At 39.9% G+C, this 15,095-nt stretch overlaps 1 protein-coding gene across 2 annotated transcripts in view; it reads right to left on the reverse strand.

Moving 5' to 3' along the window:
• The window catches only part of LOC309565900 (solute carrier family 22 member 6-A-like), a 104,859-nt gene that overhangs the window by 53,557 nt on the left and 36,207 nt on the right, over positions 1–15,095 (reverse strand). For both annotated transcript variants that reach the window (XM_082270918.1, XM_082270919.1), the window contains exon 6: positions 4,205–4,328. In XM_082270918.1, coding sequence (XP_082127044.1) covers positions 4,205–4,328 — 124 coding nt within the window. The remainder of the gene's footprint in view (positions 1–4,204; positions 4,329–15,095) is intronic.

A 15,095-nucleotide genomic window follows, 5' to 3' on the forward strand; every position in this document is an offset into this window, starting at 1 on the left:
CCCACAAAGGTTTTGTTCACTGCACCCCACAAGGATTGTCTTCACTGCACCCCACAAGGATTGTCTTCACTGCACCCCACAAAGATTGTGTTCACTGTACCCCACAAAGATTTTGTTCACTGCACCCCACAAAGATTGTGTTCACTGTACCCCACAAAGATTTTGTTCACTGCACTCCAAAAGGATTGTCTTCACTGCACCCCACAAAGATTGTGTTCACTGTACCCCACAAAGGTTTTGTTCACTGCACCCCACAAAGATTGTGTTCACTGTACCCCACAAAGGTTTTGTTCACTGCACCCCACAAAGATTGTGTTCACTGTACCCCACAAAGGTTTTGTTCACTGCACCCCACAAAGGTTGTGTTCACTGCACCCCACAAAGGTTTTGTTCACTGCACCCCACAAAGATTGTGTTCACTGCACCCCACAAAGATTGTGTTCACTGTACCCCACAAAGGTTTTGTTCACTGCACCCCACAAGGATTGTCTTCACTGCACCCCACAAAGATTGTGTTCACTGTACCCCACAAAGATTTTGTTCACTGCACCCCACAAAGATTGTGTTCACTGTACCCCACAAAGATTTTGTTCACTGCACTCCAAAAGGATTGTCTTCACTGCACCCCACAAAGATTGTGTTCACTGTACCCCACAAAGGTTTTGTTCACTGCACCCCACAAAGATTGTGTTCACTGTACCCCACAAAGGTTTTGTTCACTGCACCCCACAAAGATTGTGTTCACTGTACCCCACAAAGGTTTTGTTCACTGCACCCCACAAAGATTGTGTTCACTGTACCGCACAAAGATTGTGTTCACTGTACCCCACAAAGGTTTTGTTCACTGCACCCCACAAAGATTGTGTTCACTGTACCCCACAAAGGTTGTGTTCACTGCACCCCACAAAGGTTTTGTTCACTGCACCCCACAAAGATTGTGTTCACTGCACCCCACAAAGATTGTGTTCACTGTACCCCACAAAGGTTTTGTTCACTGCACCCCACAAAGATTGTGTTCACTGTACCCCACAAAGATTGTGTTCACTGTACCCCACAAAGGTTTTGTTCACTGCACCCCACAAAGATTGTGTTCACTGTACCCCACAAAGGTTGTGTTCACTGCACCCCACAAAGGTTTTGTTCACTGCACCCCACAAAGATTGTGTTCACTGCACCCCACAAAGATTGTGTTCACTGTACCCCACAAAGGTTTTGTTCACTGCACCCCACAAAGATTGTGTTCACTGTACCCCACAAAGGTTTTGTTCACTGCACCCCACAAAGATTGTGTTCACTGTACCCCCCAAAGATTTTGTTCACTGCACCCCACAAGGATTGTCTTCACTGCACCCCACAAAGATTGTGTTCACTGCACCCCACAAAGGTTTTGTTCACTGCACCCCACAAAGATTGTGTTCACTGTACCCCCCCAAAGATTTTGTTCACTGCACCCCACAAGGATTGTCTTCTCTGCACCCCACAAAGATTGTGTTCACTGTACCCCCCAAAGATTTTGTTCACTGCACCCCACAAGGATTGTCTTCACTGCACCCCACAAGGATTGTCTTCACTGCACCCCACAAAGATTGTGTTCACTGTACCCCCACAAAGGTTTTGTTCACTGCACCCCACAAAGATTTTGTTCACTGCACTCCAAAAGGATTGTGTTCACTGCACCCCAAAAAGATTGTGTTCACTGCAGCCCACACACAGAAAAATGGATGTGGATCACTGACACCTGCCTATCTCCTATCCCACACCACACAGCAATATCGATTGTAGTTTGTAGAACACAGTTTCCCTAAAATTCAGCAGACTCTGTCCCTAACAGGATTGAGAAGAGATCGTAGATCAGGAGAACTAAGTGCAGACCCCACCCCACACAGCAATATCGATTGTAGTTTGTAGAACACTCTGACCCTAAAATTCAGCAGCAGCCTCTCCCTAACAGGATTGAGAAGAGATCGTAGATCAGGATTGAGTGCAGACCCCACCCCCCACACAGCAATATCGATTGTAGTTTGCAGAAGACACTGACCTTATAATTCAGCAGACTCTATCCCTAAAATGCCTACAACTCGCCCTGCCTAAACACTCCGACCTGTCCCTCAATTCTATCCGGACACAAATGGTTTTTTCCTGCCTATCTTTCCCTAATCAGCAGCCAGCACGTTGATGTGTGATCTGTCCCTGATCTAAGCAGCATAATGACGCCGCTGCGGCTGCCTCGAACTTATAAAGACTTGGTCACATGCTTCAGACGGCCAATCACAGCTACTGAGACATTTGCAGGCATGGCTGGGATGGCTTAAGGCACACCAGTTAAACGATTGTTGATTGGCTGTTGAAAGCCCGCCATGAAAAGAGCGCCAAAGCATGCAAAACCCGGAAATAAAACGACCGAACACGGATTTTTACCCGAATATACAGTAAAGTGTCCGTGTTCGTGTTCGGGTAACAAAAATCCAATTATTCGGTACGAACACGAATAATACAGTCCGTGTTCGCTCAACACTACTCTTGACTAAACCAAGGACAAATTGCTTTCAAGAATGACCTTATCACTAGAGGATCCTAAACAAGGTATGTTAAGATGCCGCCATATAATATTTTAAAGGGAACATGTGGCAAGAATATGGATATTTAAAGGGTAACTCCACTTTTTTGGGGGGAAAAAATAGCAAATATAAAAAAAAAACAATATAGTGTATACAATTGTGACTCCAGTCATTTTGTAATTGAATGTTATTAAATATGACCTTTTCTTTCCATTCTGCAACACTGTAATTTTCTGTAAAATGTAATGCAATATGGCTACCTGGAGATCTTCTGTACACAGATGGTGTTCAGAACCCCACCTGAAAATGTGATTTCCTGCTTGTGTGATTGGCTTACTGATTTCCCCAGAAGTCTGCACTAAAATACAAGTCTGATTTTTGGCATCCCCTGCAACAAGAAATTCATTTTTGCTGAGATACTCTCAAAAGGAATTTACAACTAGAGGCATGCCGGCCTTGGCAATTTCCTCATTAGAGCCCTGTGGGTGCAGAAACTGATTGATAGCTATAAAACCACTCCCATACAGATTCACTCAGTACAGGGACACAGACAAACAGCTATTTCTTCAGAATAACAGAAGGTAGGAATCTGCAACAAAAATTGTTAAAATCCTTGCAATCTATATGGATCACCCAGAGGCGAATGTTTTTTTTTTTCCTCAACAAAATTGGAGTTACTCTTAAAATATAAACAAATTCTTAACAAGCTGTAAAAAGGCTTTAAAACAAGTTCTCAGTTCCGTAGCTGCAGCCACCCTGGAGCCTTCTATTGTGGAACTTAGCAGCCAGTGTCAAACCCATCCTGTATCGAATAGATATGCACAAAGGATGTGGACTGCTAAGATTGTGGGATGTGTAGTCTCATACAAACTGAGCTGGTCTAATAGGCTGGAAAAAGGAAACTACAGTTCCATGAGGACCTGAGGCACAGACGAGAGGTGATCTTTCCTCTGCACTTGGAGTATCACAGAGCCAGTGTCATTATCAGTGCCTAAAGGGACAGGTGCCATGATCAGCGCTTAAGGGGACATTATTCTGGGTGCTTAGACATTGCAGTTGGGCCCCAACAAGCTGGCAAGCAGAAGATAATATATTACAGACTGCTGAACTGTTAGGACGGTACAGCTCTCCTTAGTTCACATTGGCAGTAAAGGGTTTCAGATGAGTTGATTTATACACCCATTGATTGTTATTTACAGCATATTTGTTTCTTGATTGTTAATAAATAAATATATTTCTTTCCACTGTTTGCCTATTTGCAATATATAGTTCTTGATTAGTTTAAATGTTTGCTGTGTCATTGCTGTTGTTTTATATCTCTTTTGCTTCAGGGGTACCGCATAAACATCTGCAATAAATATTAAAACTAAATAATAAATAAATAATAAAAAATAATAATAATAAATAATAATAATAAATAATAAATATTACCCACTCAGCCAGGTGTGTCAAAGTATGTGATGTAACTGTTATTTTCAGAAGGCGTTAAGCATTACACACGCATTATTAGTAACATACTTATTAGCTGTTATGTGTAGCTGTTTTTATTTTATTTTAGAACCTTTAAACTTATAAATCTGGGCCATTTTCAGGAGTGGGATGTTATTATTTTATTTCTTAGGTTGCTTTAAAAGTCAGTACCATACCTCTAAAGTTATTTTCTCAGCTTCTTCCTCCCTTCCATTAAACTTGGCCACCCTCTTCATCTCACTGACTGCCTTGGCAGGTTTACCAGAGAGAACAAGCCAGCGGGCAGATTCAGGAAACCACCTGAGAAAAAAAGGAGAAGAGTTTTTTTTTTCTGAATGGTACAGTATATTGTTTCAGGAACATAGGTAATACAGCTTCCAAAGACTGCGACACCGACCGCACATGGCAGATCCCGGTAGGCTGATAATGGTCTCTTGTGACCTTCAAACTGAAAACTGTGTAAAAGTTTCCATGGATATCAGTACTTTCTGAGTCACTGACCTGGGGACACACCTGCGTGTCATTTTCTGCAGAAACTGCTAGTTAACTAGAATTCTTATTTTAAGGTAATCAATAGTAAAACTGAAGATGATTCTTTGAAGGACTAGGTATGAACTTATGTGTTCCATAAATTGTAGTTGTGTATTCATTTTAATAAATATATTTTTTGATACTTTAAATAAGAAGGAAGTCAGTTACCAGACTTGCATATTATGTCGGGGAATCATTTGTGTATACTATGATTTGTTGATATAATAGCCCCCAGACAGATGAAGCCATACTCACCTAAATCCTTTGTCCAGGTTTATCAACACCGGTTCCAGGTGCTGAGACCGCTAATCCAGCTCTTTGATATCACTCAAGATCGCCAGTCACCTCAACTAGGAATTATCCAGTTGTGTGAATACCTGAAGAAAGACCTAACCAGGAAATGACTGAGGTATTAAATCCAAAACCAAAAATGTATTATATTGAAACCTACCAATCATTTTATAGGGTGGCTGCATTGATTTTCTTTTCTTTGGCTTTTTTCTATCTGTTTTTACCTGGTTTATCTGGACATTAACATACCTCCTGTATTAGTGGGACACAACTCTGGACAAATGAACACGGGAGGCACAGCAGACAGATGCATTGTCAGCCTGGGGGGGAGGGTAGTGTTAAATGTATTAGCAGATTTAAATACACTATTCAATTGAAGCCAGACCCCTGGTACAACTTTATAATCAGTTACAGCACCCCCTTTTGGGAAAAAGGTTTTACAATAAATGGTTTGTCTCATTCATGCAAACTGATACATACTGCTGGAGAGCTTGTGCTTTTCAAAAACAACAGACTTGCTGCCTAGATTACCAGGTGAAAATAGAAGAAAGAAAGGCAAAAAATGAAACTAATACAGGCATCACATCTAAAGAATTGGTAAGCTGCAATAAAATACATGCTTGCTTTTGGATTTAATAATACAACTTTAAAGCGGAGTTCCGCCCCCCCCCCCCTTAAAAGAATTAAAAGTCAGCAGCTACAAATACTGTAGCTGCTGACTTTTAAATAGTAGAACTTACCTGTCCAGGGTTCCCGCAATGTCGGCAGCGGAAGCCGATTTATGTATCGGCTCTCGTGTGCCGCCGCCACCATCCAGGGTAAGGGAACCCGGCAGTGAATCCTTGCGGCTTCACTGCTGGTTCCCAACTGCGTATGTGCTTTGTAATTGACCCAGCGGCGGAGGAAAAAGGAGGGGGCTGAACTTCCGAGGGACAGCGGCGCTGTCTCCCAGGAAGTGGGGAAGGGTACCTGTCAAAAACAGGTACCCGTTCCCCCCTCCCCCTGAAAGGTGCCAAATGGGGCACCGGAGGGGGGGAGGAAGCAGATCAGCGGAGTTCTACTTTTCAGTGGAACTCCGCTTTCAGTGTTACGAGACTATGACTTAGGGTAACAAAAAAGCGGCATGTAGATCTGGGGGTTATTTTTCTACACAGCAATCAGAGGGTGCTGCTGAATGGGGTCATATATTTTTCACTTTACATTTGCCATACAAGCGGTGATTTGCATTTGATTTAGAGAAATTTCAAACAAGTGATTCATCATCAATTAAAATATTAAACAATGCAACCTTTACTAAATTGTTATGCAGTTTGTGATTTACTGAAAATATTAGTTAAAAATACAATCTATCAGTTATAAATCTAAATGATTAAATATTATTTATCAAAATTGATCAAGAGTGCATTAAATTGATTTACTAGAGGGTTTTTGGTGTGTGTTTTATTTTTATTGAATGATCGATTGTATGATCATTTTGAAACGTGTGGCCACTATGACACTTACTTATGCCACAGTACTCTTTGAAAGCCTGCGGAAATATGGAACGTTCTCTCTTCCTTTTTAGTATTATTATAATAAACAATCTTTATTATTACAGTATATACTGTAATCTAGTGTTTGTGTTGACTTTCCTTCACTAAAGTGATGCAAAGGAAAGAATAAGTAGTGTTTTATGGAGATGAATATCTTGGCAAAAAAAGTTCTTGGGCACGTTAAATATAATTTGAATGTGTTATCTTGTTGTTTGTACTTGTACAGCCAATCTGAAATGATATCTAAATTGTATTCTGACATTTTTGTCACTGAAAACATGAAACAGCTATTGGTACTTTCCTAAACATTATCAGAATTACTTTGACTATACAAATATGGTATAAAAGGCAATCAAATTTCCAATTACCTCATTTTTTATTGTACAGCAGGAAAGCAGTACTTTATCTATTTGTCAGTAACAACATATATTTTTGTTCAGAAAAAGGTTTACTTACATGCAATGCCAGATTGATTTAGGAAGGTTAGCTAACAGTTTAGTCACCTATTGGTGTAGAAAGTAAATTTTGTAGGAAGGAGTTACTTTCCCTTTAACTTGTCACCCTGCCCTGTATGCAGAGAGTCAGCATTTGCCTATACAGTACTTAAAGTGAAACTAAAATCTCTTATGCTTCAGACCTCGTTCACACCATGGTGCAGAAACATCAGTTTTTATGCACGCGTTCGGCAAGGGCACAAAAAAACAATTGTTCTCTATGTGCCCCGTTCACCCCACAACACTGGTGTCACTTGTTTCTGCACTGGGAAAAAAACTGACATAACATCAACACTGGTGTGATTAGGGCACATGATTTGCATGAAAACTTATGGAAACTGATGTGAAACTAAAATGTATAGAAAAATGAGGGGAGGAGTATAAACAGAGTGCTCCTATAGGGAAACTACTGAATGAATACCCACAAGAGCATACTGACCTTTCTTAGAAATAAAAGGTAATTTTTAGCTGGTAAATCTACTTGCAACAAGATTGGCACATTGCTGGAGCACGGAGGTGAAGTAAAGTAGATAGGCATATTTTAATATATACAAATTTAATATAATAAACACAAAAAGTTCTAATTGCTTGCAGCACTGTGACTAAATCAAGTGTCCATATAAAAGTGCACTTAAAATAAGTCCACGTTGACCATTAATTAAACTCCTGAAACATATACACAGGTGTCCAACATAATTCCTCTTCCACCAAAGTGCACCAGTGCTTTTCATGGTCACCAAACCTCACCAAGCAGAATTTCAAACAGGAAAAAAAACAGCTTGATAGGCAGCCAAATAGTAAAAATCTGGCTCAATGGGGTGCTCCACCTCCTCTGCTCCTCAACACATGGGGTAACTAATAACAAAACACTCTATTAGTGAAGTATTTCCAAACTCCTAAAGCTATTACATAAAAAACATGTTAACTCTGTCATGAATGGGCACAGCTGTTTAAATACCACTATAAACTCACAACTTCCACAGAAAATTAAATAATTAAATTCATCAATAATTAAATAGATAAATAAATGTGTAAGTAGATGAATAAATATATAAAGATGACAATAATATAGCTTTACAAAATATATCATAAATTCAAAAACTCCATAACAATAAATCTAAATAACTATATTTTTCACATGTCTAGTGTTTAAAAATGTACATATAATTTCTACCTAACTTTATACAAAATAGATAATATAACATTTATGCAAATAAATAAATGAAAATATTAAAACCAAAATATAAAAAGAGCAACAATCACTAAGCACTTATAAAGAAGTTGATATATAATTTTATATTCAGACTTGCTGGATACAAAGAACCCAATGTATAAATCCATTTGGTTTCCCTCTTGGAAAGATCTCTCGCTCAATTTGATCCTCTTCAAGAGGTAAAGACCCTGCGAATTCTCCAAAAATGTAGATCTGAGGGGTCCCTATTGTGAAATACTCAAAGCGTGCTGACATTCTATGCTGTTTAAAACCAAGTAAAATATTTTGTATATGTTCTGCAAAAAAATTTCCTAAGTAGACGTCTTGTTTTTGCCAACATTTTGCTGGCTGGCTGCACAGCGACTTAGGGACATACACCACATGAGTGGTGTTACATATTATCAGATCTTCAATCATGTATTGTTTTCCGGTCTTTTAGATACAAACATCTCTCTTCTTCTCCTATTTATTATGCATGTGGTGCATGGTCCACCCACAAGAGAAAAAACCTGCTTTATCCAGGTAAGTGTTTTTTAAGGAGGATTTAACACCCTCTTAACTACTTTATTTTCCCAAATTTAGGGGCCTTTTTGTACACAAAAGTGATCGTGGAGAAAGTTGTGTACCCAAAACCTTATCCATTAAACACAGAAGGACGGTAATAATTAACCATCTCTTTATTACTATCTCTATAACTAGATAGAGGTTCAAATCTATTCAACATGGGGGCATTACAATTAGTTCTATCATGTCCACTACCATAACCCACTACCCATTTGTGTGTAAGGACTATCCCTCCAACCTGAATTCATTTGCTTTCTGAATATTAGCTTATTGCAGGTCTCTTCTCTGAGTTGTCTCCCTATAACAGGTTCTCTTCTGAGAACTTTGCTTGTATTGTTTCTAGCCGGTACACCAGCAGGATTACTGCTGCCAGTCTTTACAGATTCCATGGTGGAGTTAACAACTTCAGACCAAGATTGCTCGTTAGTGACTCCATGAGTAAACCTCATTATTCTTGAAGTCTGTCAAATCCTTCCTAAACTTCTTACCTTTCTTATTTTTAATGTCATAATCAACTTTCTCTAATCACATCGGTGAATTTAGTCTGAACTCTTTACATTCCACAGAATCCCTAATGGGTTCTAGCTTGATTTGCAAATCTTTAAATTTAGTTTCCAGTATTAACATAATTTTCTATTTTTTTACTTTAAAATAAATTCACTGAGTTTCTTACCCACCCTATTAAAAAATTAAGCTATTCTTTTTATAGATTATTGACCATTTAAAGCATCCTGAGGGGCCACATTCCATCTCAGCCTTCTTACGATTATTCCTTCTTTTAGATAACGTTCTGGAGAAATAATATCCCACCAGGTCTAAGCTTGTTTCTCTAAGGCTACGTTCACATGTGGGCAAAGCGGATCACGGGCAGAATCACCACGATTCTTTTGTGCGTCACGCGTCCCGCGATTCTGTTTGCGCGATGTTACCGCGATTCGGCAGGTGAAAATCGCGGCAACATCACACAGCGTTTATGGTGCCATTGCAAATCACGGGCATCGCACAGGCGACCCGTGATTTGCAATGATTCCCGGATCGCGGGCAGAATCGCGGTGATTCTGCCACGATCCGCAACGCCCACATGTAAACGTAGCCTAAAGAATGACCCAGAGACATTGTACGTGCAATTTTTAGCTTAATAAACATACTGATTTTAAAAAATACTAGGCTATGGGAGAATTTCTCTGCATTTTCCTAGGTTTTGGGTGGGATTAACCAGCGGAGCAGATACACAAAAGTTTCTTAAAGCAGAAATTACCCACCACCTGGACCAGGAAACTAGGAGCTATCTGTGGAGGGTCCCTAGTGGAGAGTGAACACAGGAGGACCGACATATCTTGGAGGATAATTTATACATTTATACACACACATTAATACAAGTATGAAGGAAGTGAGAGTTCTGTGAGCACAGTGGTAAAAGATATATATTCACAGACAACACAGAAGCATTATTCATTGAAAAGATGATGGGAAAGAAAGAATATATAGGACTTTTCATCCAAATAAACTTTTATTATAGAACACTGGAGTTTATTTACTTTATATTTGAATATAGATTGATAGTCATATCATTTGGTTTTAAATTGAGAATACTACATTATTTTATGTATATATTGTATATGAAGGAGTTTACAGGCATAGGTAGTGTTTTATAGGTAGGGATGGGCTGTGTGTTCAAGTTGAACGTAAGTTGAACTCGAACGCAGTGTATTATGGGGCGCTCGGCGGGAAGTTCGCCCACCGATGAGCGCCCAAAAATGCACTGCGCTCTTTCAGTGCATTGATTGCTGGTGATTGGCCAAAGCATCAACCTGATCTGTATACTTTGGCCAATCACAGCACAATGTCATGTGAGAGCCATGATTGGCCAAAGGCAGAGTGCCTTTGGCCAATCATGGCTCAGGGGCTAAGTCCACGCCCACACTATATAAGGCTGCTGCTTACATGGCAGCCGTGTATAGTGTGTGACAATGGAGATTAGGCAGGTAGTTAGTGGATAGTGTGTGATAATGGAGATTAGGCAGGTAGTTAGTGGATAATGTGTTCAGTCAGTTTAGTGCAGTCAGTGTAGTGTACAGGCACACTTTGAGTTAGGACCAGAGCATGTATGTAAAAATAAAATGTACCTAAAGTGAAGCAATACCTTTTTTCACTTCTCAATGCATGTACTGCATAGCAATAGTCATTTAAAGGCATAACTGATTTTTATTTATTTTAACGCCCTTGGTGTTAAACACACTCAGACTAACACAAACATAGTGCACACACACAAAAGTGAGAACACAAAAAAGTGCACAAGGCGTACACATGGACCTCTTCTGAAGAAGAAGGACCCTTACACTGATCCCTCGGAGTGCAAGACTCCTGACAGGGACTGAGGTACTAACTTGAAAAGGGTGGGGGGTACTGCGCTTCTGGGTTGATAGTGCATGAACTGTGCTCAGTATAAATGCCTGTCACACTGGATGAAGGGAACTATAACATGTGTGGGTGGTTTATGTAAATAAGGTGCTATATAAAAAATAATCCGTACTCAAATAAATAGTCTCACAGTGCTAAAATACTGACACAGCACTCTAAAAAATATATAAATAGATAAGAGAATAAAAAAACACCTATAGTGCTGATAATGTAATAGTGACAGATAAAGTGCTCAGGTGCATATACAAATGTGAACAAATATATAAAGGCAAAATTAAAGTGTCCTCTGTGCTCCACAGTGGAGCACAGAGGACACTTTAATTTTGCCTATATATATTTGTATATAAGATTCCTCTGGTCCTGGCCATGAGGCCCGACCCTAGAGGCCGGTGCATTTTACAGGCATAACTGATAAGCTGGCTGACCCCATAATCTGGTATGTTGTAGTCCTGGGTCCCCTCTCTGTGCTCCCCAAGTTTGGTGTCATTGTCACTTATGGTTTGGGAGCAGGGCCATGTCAAGCTGACCAAGATTTCCCATAGACGCCATTGAGCACTGAAAGTTGAAAATTGGTCTGGGCAGGATAGGGGTGAAAGTGCCCTGTATTTAGGTTGTTAAGGGAAACCCTATGACAGAATTAAAAAAAAAAACAGGTCTAGTCCCCCCCAAAATCCATACCAGGCCCTTTGGGTCTGGTAAAGATTTTAAGGGGAACTCCATGCCAAAATTTAAAAAAAAAATGGCGTGGGGTCCACCCAAAAATCCGTACCAGACCCTTATCCAAGCATGCAGCCTGGCAGGCCAGGAAAGGGGGGACGAGCAAGCCCACCCCCTCCTGAACCATACAAAGCCACTTGCCCTCAACATGGGAAGAATGCTTTGGGGTGCCCCCAAAGCACCTTGTCCCCATGTTAATGGGGACAAGGGCCTCTTCCCGACACCTGGGCTGCGGTTGCGGGGGTCTGCAGGTGGGGAACTTATCGGAATCTGGAAGCCCTCTTTAACCACTTAACGACCACCCAACGACTATTTACGTTGGCAGTTTAAACCTAAATACCGGTGTTATGGCAGCAGATAGCTGCCATAACCCTGGTATTTTTTTAAACTGCGGGCGGTCGGCTTTTCGATAAGGGTGGTCCCAGCGGCGGATTCACCCTTCTGGGGCGGAGGAATAGGTACCACCCCCTCCCGTCGCCTCCCGGCACGTTTCCCTGCTTACCGGACCCGCCAGCAGCGGGGAAAACGATCCGGTCCCGGATCCTCACAGACAGGATGTCGAGTGAGGGCACCCCAGATCTAAAAAAAAAGAGGTCCTGTCGTGCCTATTTCTATTACAAGGAATGTTTCCATTCCTTGTAATTGGAATAAAAATGATCAAAAACAGTGTAAAAATGAAAAATAACAAATAAAATAAATAGTAAAAAAAATAAATAATTTACGGCGTCCTGTCCTTGTTAGCTCGTGCATATACACATGCACATATGGAAACAGTGTTTAAACCCCACATTTGAGGTATCGCCGTGATCGTTAGAGTGAGAGCAATAATTTGAGCCCTAGACCTCCTCTGTAACTCTAAGATGGCAACCTGTAGAAATTTTTTAAATGTCGCCTATGGGATTTTTAAGTATCAAAGTTTGTCGCCATTCCTTGAGCGTGCGCAATTTTGAAGCATGACATGTTGGGTATCTATTTACTTGGCGTAACATTATCTTTCACATTATGGAAAAACTTTACTGGATTCTTATTTTTTAATTCACAAAAGTGATTTTTTTCCAAAAAAATCGCGTTTGGAAGACCGCTGCGCAAATACGGTGTGATAAAAAATATTGCAATAATCTCCATTTTATTCTCTAGGGTCTCTGAAAAAAATATATATAATGTTTGGGGGTTTTAAGTAGTTTTCTAGCAAAAAAAAAACAGATTTTAACTTGTAAACACCGAGTGTGAAAAACAGGCATGGGGCTTAAGTGGTTAAAGAAAAGGGCCTCCAGATCCCAGCCCCCACTATGTGAATGGGCATTGGGTACATCGAGTACCCCTACCCATTCACCAAAAAAGTTTCAAAAAGTAAGAACCACAGGAAACAGTTTTTGACAAGTCCGTTAAAACATTTTTAAAAAATTATAAAAAAAAAGTATGAAAAATTAAAAAAAAAAGTGTCCCTTGATGTAAATCCATTGTCAATCACAACGCCTGTCGGACTGTAAAAAAAATTTAAAATACACTTTCGCTTCTTGGGAGGCCTTCCCCAGCCTTCCTTTTCTCCGATTTGACAGCTCTTATATAGGCAAGGGGTGGGACCACCCAGTGGCCCCACCCCTTCTGACGTCACGTGACATCAGAAGGGGTCGGTGCCCCTGGGTGATGTAGCCAGGTTGCCTCACTCCTTGCCTATATAAGAGCTATCAAAGCGCAGATCAGGCAGAAGGTGGGAGGCCTCCCAAGAGGCGGAAGCGTTTTTTATTTTTTCTATTTTTCGGGTTCAGCAGGCATCGTGAGCTTCGTGAGGGCCTGGTATGGCATGAGGGGGACCCTACGCGTTTTTTTTTTTTCTTTCATTTTTATTTATCTGTATTGCCGGGATTCAGCAATACATTACAGCAGTTAGCAAGTTTAAATGACATTTTTTTTCTTTAGAAATGTCAGTATTGCTGCAGCAGGTGCGCCACTTTGCAGGCAGACTAAGAGGACCCCACAGGCACAACATTTAAAGGAATTTTTATTTTTATTGTTTCACTTTAAGCATGATTAATATCACTGCTCCTTTAAAAACAATTGTTTTGAAAAAAAAAAACATGTCCTCCAGGGCAGTACCCAGGTCCCGTACACTTTGTATGGCAATAACTTGCATATAAGCCTTTAAAATGAGGACTTTTGATTTTTCATATTCATGTCCAATAGACCTAATAGACTTGGCATGTTCGCTAGAACTTTTTCCCTGTTCTAGATGTTCTGGTGCGAACCGCACAGAGAGGTTCGGTTCCTGTTCAGAACTCCCCTATTCGGTCTGCACCAGAACCTATTTATGTTATTACTTATCCCATGTGATGAGTAGCAAAGGTGGTGGAGTGCCTCATTGAAACAGATTTTTACCAACTGGGTGGCCTATAGAGCTTTTTTTACCTGTCGGAAATATGAAAGGCAATTTAATTTGGTTAGTGTTATTCTGCTGGGTGAGGTTTGGTGATCACGAAAAGCACTGGTGCACTTTAGTGGAAGATGAATGAGTTGGACACCTGTCTCTATATTTCAGTTTGTATTAAATGAACACTATAGACTTGTTTTAAGTGAATTTATGTAAAGACACTTGATTTACTTACAGCTCTGCAAGTACTGTAATGAACACTTTTTGTGCGTTTATTATATTAAAATTGTGCATTTAGGGGTGTTTATGTAGCAGCAGTGATTTATTTGTTTTTATTTGAAAAAAAGGTGGATTAGGTGTTTTTATTGATTTTATTTTCTTAATTTTGTTAGTGCGGAGTGGGCTTTTATAAATCATTTTACACACAATTTTAATTTTAAAAAAGGGAATAACCCCCAGCTACGGAGATGGTTGCCGCGGTTTGGCATGGCATGGCTCTCTGGATTCTTTACATCAATTTTTAGCTGAACTAAATAACAACTCTAATAATATTCAATTGGAATATCAATTTATTCCACAGGAGGTCTTTTTTTCTTGGCTTGACCATTTATAGAGAAGTAAATGGTTTGTTTACTAAAGTTTTTGTTAAGCCACTGACAAAAATAGTTATTTGGCAGTCAATAGCAGTCATCATCTGCAGTGGCTACACAATATTCTTTAATATATGAATAACTAATGATCTGGATCATTTTGTGTATAACACATTTAAACCGGGTGACAGGAAGTGAATTATGTTTGTATCTTGGAAGAAATTCACAAATGTATGGTTTGCTTTTTTTTTTTTCTTTATTTTAAAATGTTTCTTAATGAATAAAACTATTTAATTTAATATCATCCATTACTGCCGACCGCAGTATGTATACATACAGCCTGTCA

This window comes from Pelophylax lessonae, assembly GCF_965119305.1.
Source record: "Pelophylax lessonae genome assembly, chromosome: 10".
Lineage (NCBI taxonomy): Eukaryota > Metazoa > Chordata > Amphibia > Anura > Ranidae > Pelophylax > Pelophylax lessonae.